A 16151-nucleotide genomic window follows, 5' to 3' on the forward strand; every position below is an offset into this window, starting at 1 on the left:
CGCTGCGTCATTCTGTCTCCTCTGACCGTGCTTTCAAAGGAAAAAGAAAGTGAGCCAAGTGCCAAACTACTACTTCTTTGTTTTGGGTTCCTGCTCTAATCCAACAACTGACGCCTGTCATTCAGTGCTTGCCGAAGACTCCGTACTCAGTGCTGAAACTCAACTAGAAAAAAAAAAAAAAAATTCTGGTGTGCCAGTTGCAGTAACACTCGTGCGTAAAAGGTTTTAATAATGTCGCGACTACAACTAGCCCAGCTGTATGTATTCACTACTGCATTCACACGATTGCAGACATCCTGGGCAATGGTGCCATGAAGCCAATCCACATCATGAGGGGCGTCCCCGGTTGGCTACAGGGCTTTCAGGGAAACGAGTTCCAGATGCTGCTGCGCAAAAGGCCCGTCGTGTACCACTGGAAGCAGACACGGCCCACCGACTTCCACAAGCTCACCAAACGCATCCGGTGGCTCTACAAGGTGCTGAACCATAGGACACGCTCAAACTGATTACAGTGGCGGGAACCAGAGCTTGATCTGTAGTCGTGTAATAAAGCAATGCCGCACGTTGGCGCTATATTGGTCTCGAGGTTTGCACGTTCCTTTGCGAGCTGCAGCAGGCTCGCCAACAGTTTGTGCTTGTGTATTTCGAAGTTTTGGATAGTTCGGATGAATGTTTAAAAATGCTCTCGGACCTGCTACAGTCTCTTTTCTGCACTTTGAGGTCGCTCGGTTTAAGCGATTCAAACAAGGTAATCTCTCGATTCGAGCACTTTAGGTTTACAGAGGCGCAGAATGTGCTAGTGAGAAGTAACTGTTCAGGGTATACACAAAACAGCATGAAATAGTCACAAGTGTGCCCGTGATTGACACGCGTCTGCTGGTGTGCATCTCGACAGGTGCCATATTAAAGTGGTGCCTCTGACCCATTTGTTAGGACTGCATATTGGGTATTGGTAACAGTGAATAGTGCAACAGCACCATGTATAACAGGGACGATAGCAAGGAGAATGCAGGACACGGGTTGACCATCATCTGAGCGTATTGCATGAATCACAACTGTTTCTACCAGGTGTATTTTTTTAACGTTATACTAAAGAATTAAAAAAAAAAAGCAATCCTGTTCCATATAGCACAATTCTAATCCTTCAAAAAACTCAAAGAGGCGGACATTACTTGCACCATAAATCTAAATGAATGACTAATCAATAAAATTACCAATTAACTATCTGAAGGTCAATTTTTTTCATCAAATGCAACCCCCCACGGAGGGTTGATTTTTTTTTACTGCAGATTTAAAATCGTCAATGACCCATCTTGAAAAAGAAAGTTGACTGCAGTTCTTTTTAGAGTGACCATTAAGTGACAAAAATATTTTACATTGGTAAACAGGCATTGTTTATTCATGAGTACAGATGGGCTTGCATAAATACTTACAATAAGAATGAAAAAGTATATCCACTGGAATAGATATATTCCGATTCGGCAGTTGGGCAGTAGTTCGCATCGAAGGAATCGCTGCTCGGCTCGTTTGCAGCAGAGCACACACCCATAGCTTAATCAAACCGTGTAACCCTTCGTCCCATCGTCAACGACTGGCAGTCAGTTTTCGTGAGTCTCAAGAAAAGAAATGCAGGCATGATAGCATCGTTCGTATAAGACGCCATCATTTACGATACCAGTCCTGCCTGTGAACAGGTGTAATTGCACCCCTGTGAGCAATATACGAGTGAGAATCCAGTGGTGAGCCTTTGAGGTTTAGAAACCAGATAGAAATCAGTTTTTGCGAGCGCAACAAACACAAACAGCCGCGATATGAAACCAAAATTAACTGCCCTGTGCCTGTGCATGCATGGATGGGCAAGCAGTCATTTTCGTGGTGGCATAAACAAGCCGTAGAATTAAAACCAAGCGACTACAGAACAAAAAAAGAAAAGTGTCTTGCATCAACATGGGGTGGCAGCATTTTCTGGGCAACAGAGAGTCGAAAAATTGGCGCATTTTTCAAACATACAAATGGCATTGTAAATATACGGCGTCAACCATTTGGGAGTTGTTCGCGGTACCATATATTCATGTCCTTGACCTTCGAAGGGTGAAGTGCTCAACTTAAATACATTGCAGTACATACTATTGCAGATTACTAATTGTAGCCGGCGTGTTGGCAAGACGTAGTCAGTTGAAAGGAAATGTAAGTATGGTACCAACTTTGAGGTATGCGATATAAAACTTGAAGAAAACGTGCACTGTTGTTCCACTTACTTAACAAAATACCACTTTACGCACTGAAGCATAAAAGTAACTACTAGACAGTCAAATGTTATTTCATTGCAGACTTTGAGAAATTGTACTGTATTCAAATTGATGTCATTCTGATAATTTCTTACAAGTGCTTGCAAGCTTACCAGTAGCAATTAGTAAATTTTAATGTTTCTGGGCAAGTAGTTGCAGTGGAATCTCGTCGATACAGTTCTGCATAATACGTTTTTCAGGACGATACGTTTCTTTTTCTTTTCCCTGCCAAGGTTCCATAGGAGCAGTGTATTTTCATGCTGTTATTACGATTGTGTTTTCGCCTGAAATTGGATAATACAACCTTAGAACTGGGTACCTTGCTTTTTTAATGATGGGATAACTTTTGCAAGTCACCATTTCGGGGAAATCCACAAATTTTTATTAGAGTGGTTTACCAAGGTGAGTAATGTGTGTGACGATACCTTAAATAAAGTTTTTATTATTGCCATGGTAATGTCATTGGGGCCTGGCGCTGATTTAGGCAGGTGGCTTAGTAAATTTTCCAGCTCCGAAATCGTAGCTACTTCGAAGTCTTCACCATGAGTAGGCGGTGTAGTATGATTGGGCAAAATCGACTCAAAGCGACATTCTAGGCCTTTAGCAGTATCTTCCAGTAATTTGGGCAATTCACAGTGTGTCGGAATTACAGAGTCAATGTTTACTTGTGCCGGAAGGACCTCTTTATTTCTCAGAAATCGAAAGAGTGTTTTTTTCTTGGTCGCCTTTGAAAGAAATTCGAAGTGCCCACAATCAAAGTTGTCCTTCGCATTTGCGACTGTTCTTTTAAATGTTGCCGCCGCAAACTATGGTCTCCAATTGCTAGGACACTGGTTATGAAGTTGTTTTTTGCAAAGCTGCTTTTCTTATCCTGTAATCGTGCGAGCACTCTGTGTTCCACCAAGGGTTAGAAGATCCACTTTTAGTGGAGTGCACAGGGAATTTAGATTTTTTTTTCGGAATATCTTAAAACAGACAATAAATTTGTGGCCTTTTCTCCTTCGTTATCCAATTGCTGGTTTGATAAAGCCATTTGTGAGACCTTTTTGAATGTGCTGAAATTAACAAAATTATTTGAATGCATGGTAACCTGAGTCGATGGGCATACGAGCTCAAAAAGAATATGAAAATGGTCACTGATTGGGTGCCGAAGTTTATAGCAGACCAAGTGGAAATACGCAAATTAGTACTAGCGAAGGTGAGATCCATTGTGGATAGTGACTTACTACTAATAAGTGTCGGTGTTCGTGCGTTAATGCATGATAAACTTTTGTTAGCAGCCTAATCCCACAAACGTTTACAACTCGAATCGGTCTTCTACCCCGACAAAGTATGATGGGAGTTATAGTCTCTGGCAAAAATGATTACTTTTCTGCAGAACATAATTACTGTATCTAGGACACTAGTATTCAGAATACCTCTGGGGAAATACAGATTAACTAAAACAAGTGGGATGAAGCCTGGAATAGAAATGTCTGTAGCTAGAATTTTGTTTTCTGAAGTCATAAGCTGGTAAGCCATTTAAGCCCGGTGCACAATTTTTGAGGAGATAAAAGATAGCCAAGCCGCCACTGCGAAAGGGAAGGTCTAAGCGAAATGTATGGTAATTTTTTGTGAAATGCCTTTTCTTCTGGTAACCATGTATCTTGGATTGCAATGATGTGAGGTGAGTGTTGGCCACAGAGATAATATAAGTAAATAGCAGTGAAATAAATGGAACGACAGTTCCACTGTAATACTTTTATGATACCTATGTTGTGCAAAGACCGGTAGCAGAAACTGCCTTGTGGAGGATGCTACCCTTCAAAAAATATTTTTTAAATATTCTCCTTCTGGCATTTTTTAGTTTTCATGTTGTGTGTCGTCGTAGATCGCTGCGCGACAGGACATTCGTGGTGTTTAAGAGCACGGGAGTCTATCTCTATGGGCATTTCTTGCAAGCCACAATCCGAGCTCCAATCTGATTCCTGTTTTGCACGATTCACAGGAGGGGTCTCGTTAGGCTGGATTTAACTTTTTGTCATCTTCAGGACTGTTGTTGTTCTCTCCTTCGGCTCGTCGTAACAATATTTAAGAGAGAAAGCGCTTTCATACTTTGCTTGCCATTCTAAAACTAGAGGAGCTCCAGTAATGGCAAAAAGAGACTAACACTTCTGGTCGTTCATTTCTTGGGCAAGCACCACGAAGACAGGTCTTTGACGTATAATTTTTATTTGCACAACATTTATAAACTGCAATCTCACATCTCAACATACTGCCATGTCACTCGCCACAATTTAGGAACAGCGACACAACATGGCTGTCGAAATTTTCAGAGTGTTTCAGTATGAAAAAAAATAATTTCGATTTATGTATTACAAGTTTATTATGAAATCCTGCATCTGCTTAGAGAGCATTGCAGGGGGGTTGTCACATGGTTGTACTTGTGATTTTTTTAAAAACAATTTGATACACGGTGACACATAAAGCAATTATGGCTGTTGTAAAAGAATAGTAAAAAGAGGGCACTGTCTACAATAACAGAGCATATTGAAACACAGCGATACACAAGCGCTACTTCAAAATAAGAAAACAAATTAAAAACAAAAAAATGTCCCGTACCGTTGTCAGATTGGGATGCATGGCGAAATTTAGGCACAGACATTTGTTAACTTTGTTGTGCTCCACGACTTAGTGCATCAGATTGACCAAAACTAAAGATAGTGCATACAATTGGCATGTAAAGTCTTTCTTTGCCGTCGCAATATGTGCACTGATTCTCACTTCAATGGCTGCTTACACTCAGCTCAACAACAAAGCACCCCGCATTGCATTAGAATGCACTTTGTATAGTGCTATCACCGTTATGACAGTGCTGACATTCTGAAAGCCCTGCTGAAAGGCACCCAGTCGATCGCTTGCCCTTCCAATGTTGCATGTAATAGCAGTGCACGCTGCAATGTAAAACTGTGTTATTCCAGTCATGACATAGCAACCGCACTGCACGTAGCGTCACCTAATGGTGGCCCCATCGCACAGCACGCAATATCCTGCACATTAATTCAGGATTCATGCACGCATGGCAGCGTGTGAGCCAGCAATAAGAAAATGACAGAACTGGTCGGAAAACCAGCTATGGTAAAAGGTGCAATCTTCAACTGGGTATAGGTGCAACCGGGAGTACTCAGCCTTCTGAAACAGCGACACCTGTTAACTATCGGCAAATTTCCTTACGACAAGGCAGTGTCTTGCTTTTGCTCGTGAGAGGGTAGCACAATGAAAGGCGCTCGTGAGTCTTTGCAGGCATGCTGTGGTTAATTTTGCTGTCTGTTTCTGCCCACACCTGAGGTTTCATAGCACGTAATCTTTGGTAAAAGGGAACTGTTTAATGATGCGTCCAATATGGGGGCTCTCACTTTCTTTGAAAGCACCAATCTCGCAGCATTCTGTCGAAACCGCCGTGGTAGTTTTCAGAACGCTACTGTGTTAACAGACCAAATTATTGTTGCTATAGCAACAGCAGGATGCAGAAATGCCTAAACTAGCAGTGGGAAATGTACAGCATGATAGCGTCATTTGTTTTAAAGCAGCGTAATCAATGCCAAATTTCCTAGCACTAGCTTTTTATAGCACTCTGGACCTCGGTCTCTGCGTAAATTAAAGCATTCACCACTGAAGAAAAAATAACCCTTCTTATTAAAAAAAAAAAAAAAATCCATAGAGTGTGCATGGCAATGCAGTATTATCTTTGAAGAGATGGAAGAGAAAGGAACATAGATAGCCAATTATACGGATGCATTTCTTCCTACATCCCCAGATTAAAAAGAAGTGGTTTGCATTGAAACATGCTGTTTGGGTCAGTTTATAACACTTCTATGTAAGTCTTCACACTGGCTCACGCTGTACATTAAAAACACTGCACTTAATGATTTTCACACTAACATGCTAAGATGGGCAGCTTCGAAAGGTGTCATACTCCACAGAAAGGGGAGTACAACAGGTATGAAGGTGAAGTACCTGTTGTTTTGCAGCTGCAACACTAGCGGCACGTAGCTTACGGTTCCTGAAGCTCCTAGTAATCGCTTACTCTCTCTGGTGGACACATGTCTGTTCATCCTGACACATATCCCACCGCACTACATACCGACCATTGAACCCTGCCTAGGTAACGAATCCCTTCAACCTACGCACAATTACTGTGGTGATGGCAACATGTGGTGCTGCTTGGTCTCCATGTCAGCTGCGCGTGGACTTGGGCGTGCAAAGGCCGAGTCGCTCTCGCCACATCAAATTTGTGCCACCAGTACGTGCAGATGGAGATGAAAAAAAGAAAATGTCTGCTGCTTCGCTGCATCACACTCCCAGCAGCCCATCAAGCGCTGTTTGATGTGCGGCGTACATTTGGCATTTCGATCAAAAGCATGGAATGCCTCCTCTGGCCGCGTAAATCTGGCCGAGCACGAGATAAGGCCCATTATAGCTTTGTGCCTGGCCAACTTGATTGATCGGCCAGAACTGCTAGCTTGCCTAAAGTCATCGAGGTAGCGGGATTTGGGCCTTGAGAGTGTTTAGTGCATCCAGAGCAGCTTGTGCCTTTAGATTCACTCTATTCCTTCCTACCTCTGTCACCTTTCCTTATTTTCTTCTCCTTTCCCCACATTACTGAGCGATGTTCAGGTGTCAGCCGCGTGCTAGACAGGTATGGTGCCATCAGCAGACTTTCCTTTTCTCGGTCAATCAATCTCACTCTCTCTCTCCTAGAGTTCCGGAAATATTTAAAGAATTTAGAGATACCACCGTTCTCTTTCCTTATGCTTCTTGCTTCGAAGCACACATTGTGTCTTTTGGTCTTTTTGGTCTTTTTCACCGACCAGCTGCCCACCGCAAAAGAGAATGTGGAAAGTTGTAAGAGAGGCAGGAACACCTTTTTAGCCCGTAGACACATTATGGTATAGATGCCCCAGTACTCGTAGGCTGGCATATAGGCTGGCGACAGCTTTTCACTGAATCTGCACAAGCTCACTGCCAGGGAAAGTCGGAGCTGTTCACAATTAAGCTGTGTTGTCTGGCACAACATGAGTGATGAAACATCGAATCCCCAGCAGTCTTGTAGCATCAATGCATCTTTGAGGCTTTTCTGTGGTAGCAGAAAACTTGGGATAGTAGTTGGTGAACGTTCATCCTGGACAAACAGCATCAAAGCAGATGGCGACTGTATCTTACCGAGTGCTCATCTGCTTTGATGCTGTTTGTCCAGCATGAGCGAGGATTCTGTGCGCCAGGAATAACATTATCACAGCAGTCTTGGCATGTTGACCACACATGCCGAGATCTGTGATGGCCACGCCAACGCACTATCGGCGTGCTGCAATGCAACTTTGCGTACGGTGACCCCTGGCGGCTGCCGCATCATCCTCGAAACTCTGGCGACAATGCCAGCAGAAGAGGCGCCGGCATGCCCAGCAGGCGTCCACCTTGCTAGAGCTGTGGCGTTCCAGGCAGGTCTTGCAGGAGGGGCATGCCAGATGCTTGCCAGGGTCCTTGGCCAGCCATGGCTGCTGCGACGTGAGGAAGGAAGGGGGGTGGAAATAGATTTTGTAGCAATATTAACAAGTACTAACGAGGAGGTGAAGGTGTTTGGTACATTGGAATGGTTTCAACTGTGTTCTAACTTGAAGTAATGTGGAGCCTTCTTGGGCTGGAGCCAGTGAAACCCTGCACGAGCCTTATCTTCAGCTGCTCCCAGAGCAGTCAGAGGAGCTACGTGATTGGATCTCGGTCGCACTCCCAGCTCGAAGGTGAGAGCGCTTCCGAGTGCTCCAAGTTGGAGCATAGTGCTCTGATTGAATAGTGTGTTCCAAGCACTTGGTTTTGGCCATCGGAATGTAGAACCCGCCACCAGGGTGCTCTAGACCACTTGAAATCGACCAGCCGAACGTACCATTTGAGAGATAAACGTCTCCTGCTGGTAATCTGTCTCTTTTAGCTAGGTTTCTTCTCTCCTCTACTGCACCTGATAATGTTCCCTCATGCACGAAGCTCAGACCAATTCCATTGATTGTTAATATACAGCACAAATGAAGCCCGCACCTTTGAGAAACCACTGTGGTTCAGTTTTTTCTTGTAGGTTTAAAGAGCTATATAGTTCTTTGTTTCATGATTAGCAGGCAATGCAGTGAAAGCTACACAAGTACTGTGACCATGAAGTCGTCCACACATTTCGTAGTGGTGTTGTTTTTTTCATCAGCGACACATTCTACGGAATAAGTATTTCGTGCGCTACAGGTACAACTTGTGGATGTAAAATTACGTCTAGTCACGTACTATTTGTGCACCTTTGTGCTGCCAGTATGCGACAAGCTCAGATTTGGTTAGCATCGCAAACGGCGCACCCTGGAAACTACGTCACAGAAACGTGTCGTTGCACTAATTCTACGGTTATTAGGTTTTGATTCATATGATATTTAAGTCACACTTCGCATTGTAAATGCAATACTTACTGCTATACCGAATTGTGTGTCACGTATCTCTTTCTTTAGCGCGGCAAACTAGTTGTTGATTGTGAATGCGAGCATTGAGAGAAGTCTCTCTAGCCTTTGTACCATTGCCTGCCGTGCATGAACTGGAGTATAGGCCTTGGCACTCAGTGCTTTATTCGTAGGAGGGTCTTTTTCAGCCCCAAAAGAATGAGAAGCTGGGGGACATTGGTTTGGTAACGTTAAAAAAGATGGCACTATATTTTTCGCAGGACGATAAGAAGAGGCCCAGGTGCGATTGCTGGCTGAATGAGCGCTAGCGCAAATGTATAGGCCAGAAAAACAGCAGCTCACATGCCAGAATGAAAATCTCAGGTAAAATCAGGTTTACAAACACATTCGCAAGTCTGTTCCTTAGCAGGATAAAGACGAACTGACTGTACATTGATATTGCGGATGCTTTAGCAATGTTTCACTTCGCTGTAAGAAGGAGAAGTGGCATTTTTTGAAATCTGTAGTTTGATTGGTTGAGTTTGTGTCTCGGATATCCATTTGAGGATGTGTGCTGCTCTCTTTTTCCGATCTGGCTGCATAGTTCTTGCGTCAGCGTGAGCTAATTACTGTTCTTTGTCAGTGCTTGTACCTTTTTTATTATGTCTTGCTTGAAAGTCTTGCTCAATTTGAACATTCTTGGTAAGGTGCCACATAGGAGGTAACTGGACATTTTGCATCTTGTGTTCTGCTGTGAACGTAGACGTACCTTGTCGGAAGTGTCACTGTTAGGCAACATGGAGGCTCTGAAGGCTGTGCACGACATGCCGTAGTGGTACAGAGAGCGGCACCTGCATAAACGCGTCGGGGAAGCGGCCATTTTTACCAAAAGAAGCGGTGTTTTTCGTTAGTGCGAAAAGCACTTGCATCAATCTCTCTGCGTGAGGCTCATGTTAGAACAGCATGGAGAAGAAATCCATTAGACACTGGGGCATAAGTGCGATCTGACGGAAGCGATGTGCATGTGGATGAAGCACCATAGTAGTACCATGTCATGCTAGTTATGTAGGGCTTTATGATGCGTGAGCAACTGAGGCTATGATGCACGGTTAGCAGGGCACTGTTTTCTGGCACATGCCAGTATCATTTGCAGTAGTGTAATTGTCAAAGACACTTACACCGGCCTGGACACCATGGGTGTGAAAGAAAAGCTTTTGTTTATGGATTATTGGTGCGATGAATGCAGATCTACACATATTCTCCATTGCCTTTCAAAATATTAAGCTGAAAAAGAGATCACGTTATGTAAAAGGTGGGCAGTTTTAGCTGTTGCAACTAATGCACTGGAATGTAAAGGCATTATTTCATGCATGTTGAAGGACAGCATTCTGAGCATTCTCAAAAACACAATTGGGAGCATTGTGGGACATCACATTCTGCATGTTTATTGTAAGGGCTGATCACAATGCAGTTTGTTAATTGCTATCAGGCATCCAGAGCTACAAGGTGCAATGCAAAAGACTAATGTAGCCGAGTTCACCTAAAGACATTGATTATGCATTCATTGTGCAAGGATCCGTCCTAAAACAATATGAAATAATTTACACGTAAGAGTTAAATGTGCTACTGCTGAATTTCAGGACAGAAGTAGGGTGTTTACTTTTGCGAGGGATGATGCGAGACCTACGTTACATGTAATTAAAGATAAATAATGAAGGTTAGAATGCTTTTGCAAACATCTTTCAAACAGTGATCACTTCGTTAAGTCATTGGCATGTGCGACATGCACTTGAAGTGACGATGCTGAGTTTCACATTGGTCAATACAAAAACTATTTCTCTAGCTGCATATGTTTTAAAGACAGTGTCGATCTTGCTCAATTTGAATTTCTGAAAAGTAAAGTTGTTGCTTGGGTTCAAGTTTCCAATAAATTTTTGTTGATGAGCACTGCTTACAATTGTGACTGGTGCTAAATTATATGGAGGCCAAGTGTACACGCCACGTTGTCACCTATGGATTACCTCATCATTACCTTTGATGGCAGACATACAGCTTGTAGCTCAACCTATTTCTAGCATTTTGTTAACAATTTTTTAACGCATTTGCAGAGGTCGCTATTCAACAGCCATGTGCAGGCAGTCACACATTCTCTCTTTTCTTTTTTTTTTTTTGCAGGGACAATTTTAAACATATGTAACAAATGTGAGATATAAAAAAATAGTTTCAGTGCTAATCATAATTTCATATTGTGCAATATTTTAGTCTGGAGAATTGCATATTAAATGCATGGCATGACCAAATAGGCCTTAAACTTGTTCACAGTGGCATGGTATAATGCCAGGTTGCAATAGTCATCGCCATTTGGCAAAAATCTAAGCTCCTGTAGTATGGAAGGAAAATCAGTGCAGTTTAAAAATTCTTGCTGCTTCCGATTGCAAGCACAGTGGCATCATCCCTATGGCACTCTATAAAGACATGTAGGCACATTACGTTTTGGTATAGGCCACGATACACCATAGGGATATCCAGGAAAGACAGAAGCTTAAAGGAAGGTGAAAACTTGAAAGGATAAGGAATACTCAAACAAGAAATATCACTCTAAGCCACTTTTTTGACAAGGGAACTTGCTTTATAACATGACAAAGAGATACAACATATAATAAACTGACTAGCTGTGGGACTAGTAACATTCAAACAGCGCCTGTGCAGCAAACTTGTGCATCTTGCAACGAATTAAAGCTCATTACGATGGAGGAAGAAGTGCAGGAAGATGCGAGAAAGGCTTCACTTGCCTACGTACAGTCTTTGTCAAAAGTATACAGACTATGTTGCCTGTGACTGCTATGCTGACTACAGGCCATTTAAAGGAGTTCCTGCTGTATTTTAAAAGTTCTAATGCTAAGGGGGATAAACAGAACTCTTGCACAAACCATCCAGAAGTCTTAAATGTCAGGAATGCCACGACAATCAGCGCACACAGCCAATGATATATATATATATATATATATATATATATATATATATATATATATATATACACTATAGGGTGAAGGCGCACAGTAGCCCATGTACTTTTCACAGAGGCTGTACGCACTGACAAGGCTGCCAGGGAGATGGATGTTTAATATTGATCTCTGCCGATTGCCACTAGATATGCTGCATCCTCAGGCAAACCTCCGTTTATAATGGGAGAAGACTTGAATGAAGTGATGAACCGAAGTATGGCCCAATTTGTGATATCTGCCATGGCTGTGAATCTCACCCACAAAATAATAACTTCATTTTCTCTGAAATTCCCTATCCTTGATAAGTGAAGACAGTTGTCACTGAAACACCCCGTGCAAAGGTGCCTAGGATAAAAGTAACCACGTTATGCTGAATCAATTGTGCAGGAATCTACAAGGCGGAGAAAAGCTTACGAAAGGGAAGACTTGTTAATCAGGACAAAGCTAGGACAGGAAACCCATTCTGGCTTCTCAGAAAGAAAGCTTCACAGTTGAAGAGAAATTTGTCCTGGTCCAAGGTCGAATCTTTGACCATTGCAATTTCAGGGTGGTTACTTTACCATCTGAGCTAACTAGGAGGATGGCACACAGAAGTGCTAGGCTGAAATAATTGACAACCTAAAGTAAAATTAGAGCAGCTAACTCTAGGTAGCCAGGTTAGAGCAATGAATGGGTCACTCACCGGAAACAGACGGCATTGGTGCATCCAGGGCAGACATGCACGTCACCCAACACACGCACGCCTTGTGCCTCGGTGTCCCTGTAGGTGTCCAGGGCAAACTGGCACTCGGGTGTGGGGCAGGGGTACCACCGACCAATTGCGTCTGCTGCGACGGAGGACTCGAACGACCTACGGGCGAGGTCGCTCAGTAGTCCGTGGTCGTTCCCCGCCACGTGGACAATATCCGCCATGGCCCAGGGTGATGCGCAGTCCTATAGTCAGCACAGTGCAGAGTGCGCAAAAGTGTGCGCTTGAGTTCATAAACATAACTATAGCTATCTCGCTCACAAGCGCAATTGTGCCGAGCAAAATTGTGCTTAGGAATGTTGTAATGCAGTGCTCCAGATCTATTTTAGTTACCTAGGGTTACACTAATATGCACCTCAAGGCTGAGACTAAAAGAGGGGAGGGGGAGGAATGGAGCTGGGTAGGTTGTGCAACAACCCGTTGTCTTTTACAGTGCAGAGCAGAGTTCTTTATCATGCATCTAAATTTAAAGCTGTGATTAAAACGAAGAAACAGAGCTTGGTAGTGGAACAGAAAATTCAAGCAGTTGTCAGCTCTGTGAGATGACTACAGTGGTTCATAGGGTAACACTATCCCACATTACGTTGTGTATCCTTTTGAAATGTTATTTTGTAATTGCCTGCTGACATAAATTGTGTCTGCATGCTGCTCCTGTATGAAGTAGTATGCTTGCACTTGTTTTCTGTGCCCCAGATGTCCTTAAGCCATTTGTTTGTAGCTTTTTGTCTGGGGCTCATTCCCTAATTGACTGGGCTGGGTAAATCCTTCATATCCAATAAAAAAAAAAAGGTGGGTGACAGCACATTCATTGCAGCAGCAGCTTCTGACATCTCAATTTTTGTTGTTATGACCAGCGGCTTCTTATGATACGACTAATAAAAACCGGGCCCTCGGTTTCCTTTCTTCTCATTCAGTGCATAGCGAGGCCTCGAATCTGGCAACATTGATGCCTTCATGTAGCACGTGTGGGTTTATTGACCGGTTGCCTTCACCCAAAAAAAATCACGTACACGTGAGGCCTGCAACAAAAAAAGGATGTTCCACATCTGCCATCAAGGCCGTGAGGTGTGGTGCTGGATAACACTTCCAGGTTTAGTTCTAGTCCCGAGATGAGTTGCAACAAATGATTGAGGACCTTAACAGAGAGAGTGTAAGAGCGGGGCTGAAGATTAATATGCAGAAGACAAAGATAATGATCAATGGTCGGGCAAGGGAACAGGAGTTCAAGATCGCCAGTCAGCGTCTAGAGTCTGTGAAGGAGTACATTTAACTAGGTCAATTACTCACAGGGAACTCTGGTCATCAGAAGGAAATTTACAGAAGAATAAAAATGGGTTGGAGCGCATACGGCAGACATTGCCAGCTCCTGACTGGAAGCTTACCATAATCATTGAAAATGAAGGTGTACATTCAGTGCATTTTAAAGGTGCTGACATGTGGGGCAGAAACTCTGAGACTGACAAAGAAGCTTGAGAACAAGTTAAGGACAGCACAAAGAGCGATGGAACGAAGAATGCTAAGCATAACGTCAAGAGACAGAAAGAGAGCGGTTTGGATCAGAGAGCAAACAGGTATAGACGCTATTCTAATAGACCTTAAGAGAAATGAATGGCGCTGGGCAGGTCATGTAATGTGTAGGTTAGATAACCAGTGGACCATTAGGGTTACAGAATGGGTGCCAAGAGAAGGAAGGCGCAGTTGAGGACGGCAGAAGACCAGGTGGGGCGGTGAAATTAGGAAATTCGCGGGCACTTGTTGGGATCGGTTGGTGCAGGACTGGGGTAATTGGGGATTGCAAGGAAAGGCCTTCGTCCAGCATTGGACATAAAACATGCTGCTGCTGCTGATGATGATGATGATGAAATAAACACAATTACCCATGAAAGTTGATGGGAAAACTTCGCCACATTAGCTCAATTGGTAAGAGCATCGCACACATAATGCGAAGTCGAAGTTGTGCTCCTTTCAAATTTCCTCAAGGTACAGCAATAGGAACTTTTCAGTCCTGTTGATTTAAAGCAAATATGTCACTTAATTACAAACTGTAGGAAAGCCCCACACAGCTGCACGGCGAGAATAAATGCCATTACCCACCCACACCACAGTGGACGTGTTAAGAAAAAGGAAGCACAGCCAAGAGATGAAGAAAATTGTGGACATAAGCTTGGTTCAGTGGACACAATTCAAAAGTAATTGGAGATAGTACCTGGGAGGTACCGCATTGTCCGGTAGTGAACTTAATTTGGTATGGTGATGACATATTGTACATAGACTATAGTGTTTTTGCTGCATACCCATTCAAAATGCTGCAGTCATGACTGGAAACTTAACCTGTCAAGTCGCCATCATTGGCGGAACGTTACAACCACTCAGCCACTGTGCTTCGGGATTTTTAAGCATAATTTAGGAAGAGACCATTTGTGCATAGATGTGATGCTTGCTTGCATGCACGCACAAATATTCACATACACAGACTGGCAGTTAAATGTCAGCACAGAAGTATGATGTCTGCACATCTTAAGGGAAAGATATGGGCAGAAAGTGTAAAGCTGAAGGAATAAAAAAAAAAGAAAGAAAAGAACCAAGTGGCAAGTCAAACAATGCCTAACCATGTGCAACTGAAATCTTATCAACATGTATGTCATTCAAATTGTGTGAATACTCCATAGAATTAAAAGAGCAGTACACATAAATCGCAGGAGAAATGTTGGGATGTCAAGGTTATAAGAGTGAACAAAATTGACTTGCAGCTTATGTAACGAAAAAAGGGTTTTATTTCTAATACTGTGGAATTCTACCATGTTGCATTCTCCGCCTGCCACACCATAGAAAACATGACAGAATTTTAGGAAAGGGTGATATTTATTTATGTAATTATTTATTTTCCATATACTTTGAGGGCCTGAAGGCATTACAGAGAGGAGTGGAGATAACTGGTGACAGGTTCTTTGAATGTAGTGATATATGCAAAGAATCATGCCCCCAAGTGTCAAGTGAATCAGTTTAAGGAAGGATAAAAGGCCGTGTTGATCTTGCCATATAATACAGCCAAATTAAATCATGAGGTTTAACGTCCCAAAGCAAAATATGGGTGTGGGATATCAGGGCTGCCATAGCGGGTGGGCACCATAATAATTTCGATCACCTGGGCTTCTTTAACGAGCTGTCAAAGCTAAGTACTATGTGAGTGCTTTTTTTTTTTACACACAACTTTCCGCAAGTCGCACAGCCACTATAGGGAAAATTCTGAATCGGAAAGCAATAGATGTTGGTAGTTGTTGTCCAGTAGCAAGGCACACTTCAGAACAGCAGTAACAAAAGGCAAAGTGAACAAATTGTGCAAAAACGCCAATAGCTTGAACAGGATGACCCAATGCATGGGGTTAAGGAAGCTGCTGTAGGATTCATTTTGACATGTTCAGTCATTTACGCCATACTGAAGGGGCACTGTACAATGATGACAGTTACTTTGCCGCTACTACATTGTAGGAAGTAAGCTTTACAGCTATGCAGCTCTCTGTCAAGTAATCGGAGATGGTGTTGCTTATGTATAACCCGTTGCAGTGATGACAATACGTAGATGTAGAAAAAGAACATGATGGTGACATTTATGTAATCCGTTGTGGTGCTTATGATCGTGCATGTAACCTGTTAGGTGCCTATG

General features: G+C 43.0%; 2 protein-coding genes across 7 annotated transcripts in view; one reads left to right on the plus strand and one right to left on the minus strand.

Annotated features, from left to right (window-relative positions):
• mRpL51 (mitochondrial ribosomal protein L51) overlaps nt 1-585 on the plus strand; it is a 34023-nt gene extending 33438 nt beyond the window's left edge. Inside the window, exon 4 of the mRNA XM_075686230.1 lies at nt 292-585. Within this exon, the coding sequence (XP_075542345.1) occupies nt 292-506 (215 nt within the window). The 3' untranslated portion in view covers nt 507-585. The remainder of the gene's footprint in view (nt 1-291) is intronic.
• A 3897-nt stretch (nt 586-4482) lies between these two features.
• LOC142576210 (uncharacterized) overlaps nt 4483-16151 on the minus strand; it is a 62835-nt gene continuing 51166 nt past the window's right edge. For 5 of the 6 annotated variants that reach the window (XM_075686224.1, XM_075686228.1, XM_075686225.1 and 2 more), the window contains 3 exons: nt 12422-12672; nt 9504-9585; nt 4483-7825 (listed from right to left, as the gene is read on the minus strand). In XM_075686224.1, the coding sequence (XP_075542339.1) occupies nt 7622-7825; nt 9504-9585; nt 12422-12672 (537 nt within the window). In that variant the 3' untranslated portion in view covers nt 4483-7621. The remainder of the gene's footprint in view (nt 7826-9503; nt 9586-12421; nt 12673-16151) is intronic. The other variant, XM_075686229.1, reaches the window with a different exon arrangement.

This window comes from Dermacentor variabilis, chromosome 3 (assembly GCF_050947875.1).
Source record: "Dermacentor variabilis isolate Ectoservices chromosome 3, ASM5094787v1, whole genome shotgun sequence".
Lineage (NCBI taxonomy): Eukaryota > Metazoa > Arthropoda > Arachnida > Ixodida > Ixodidae > Dermacentor > Dermacentor variabilis.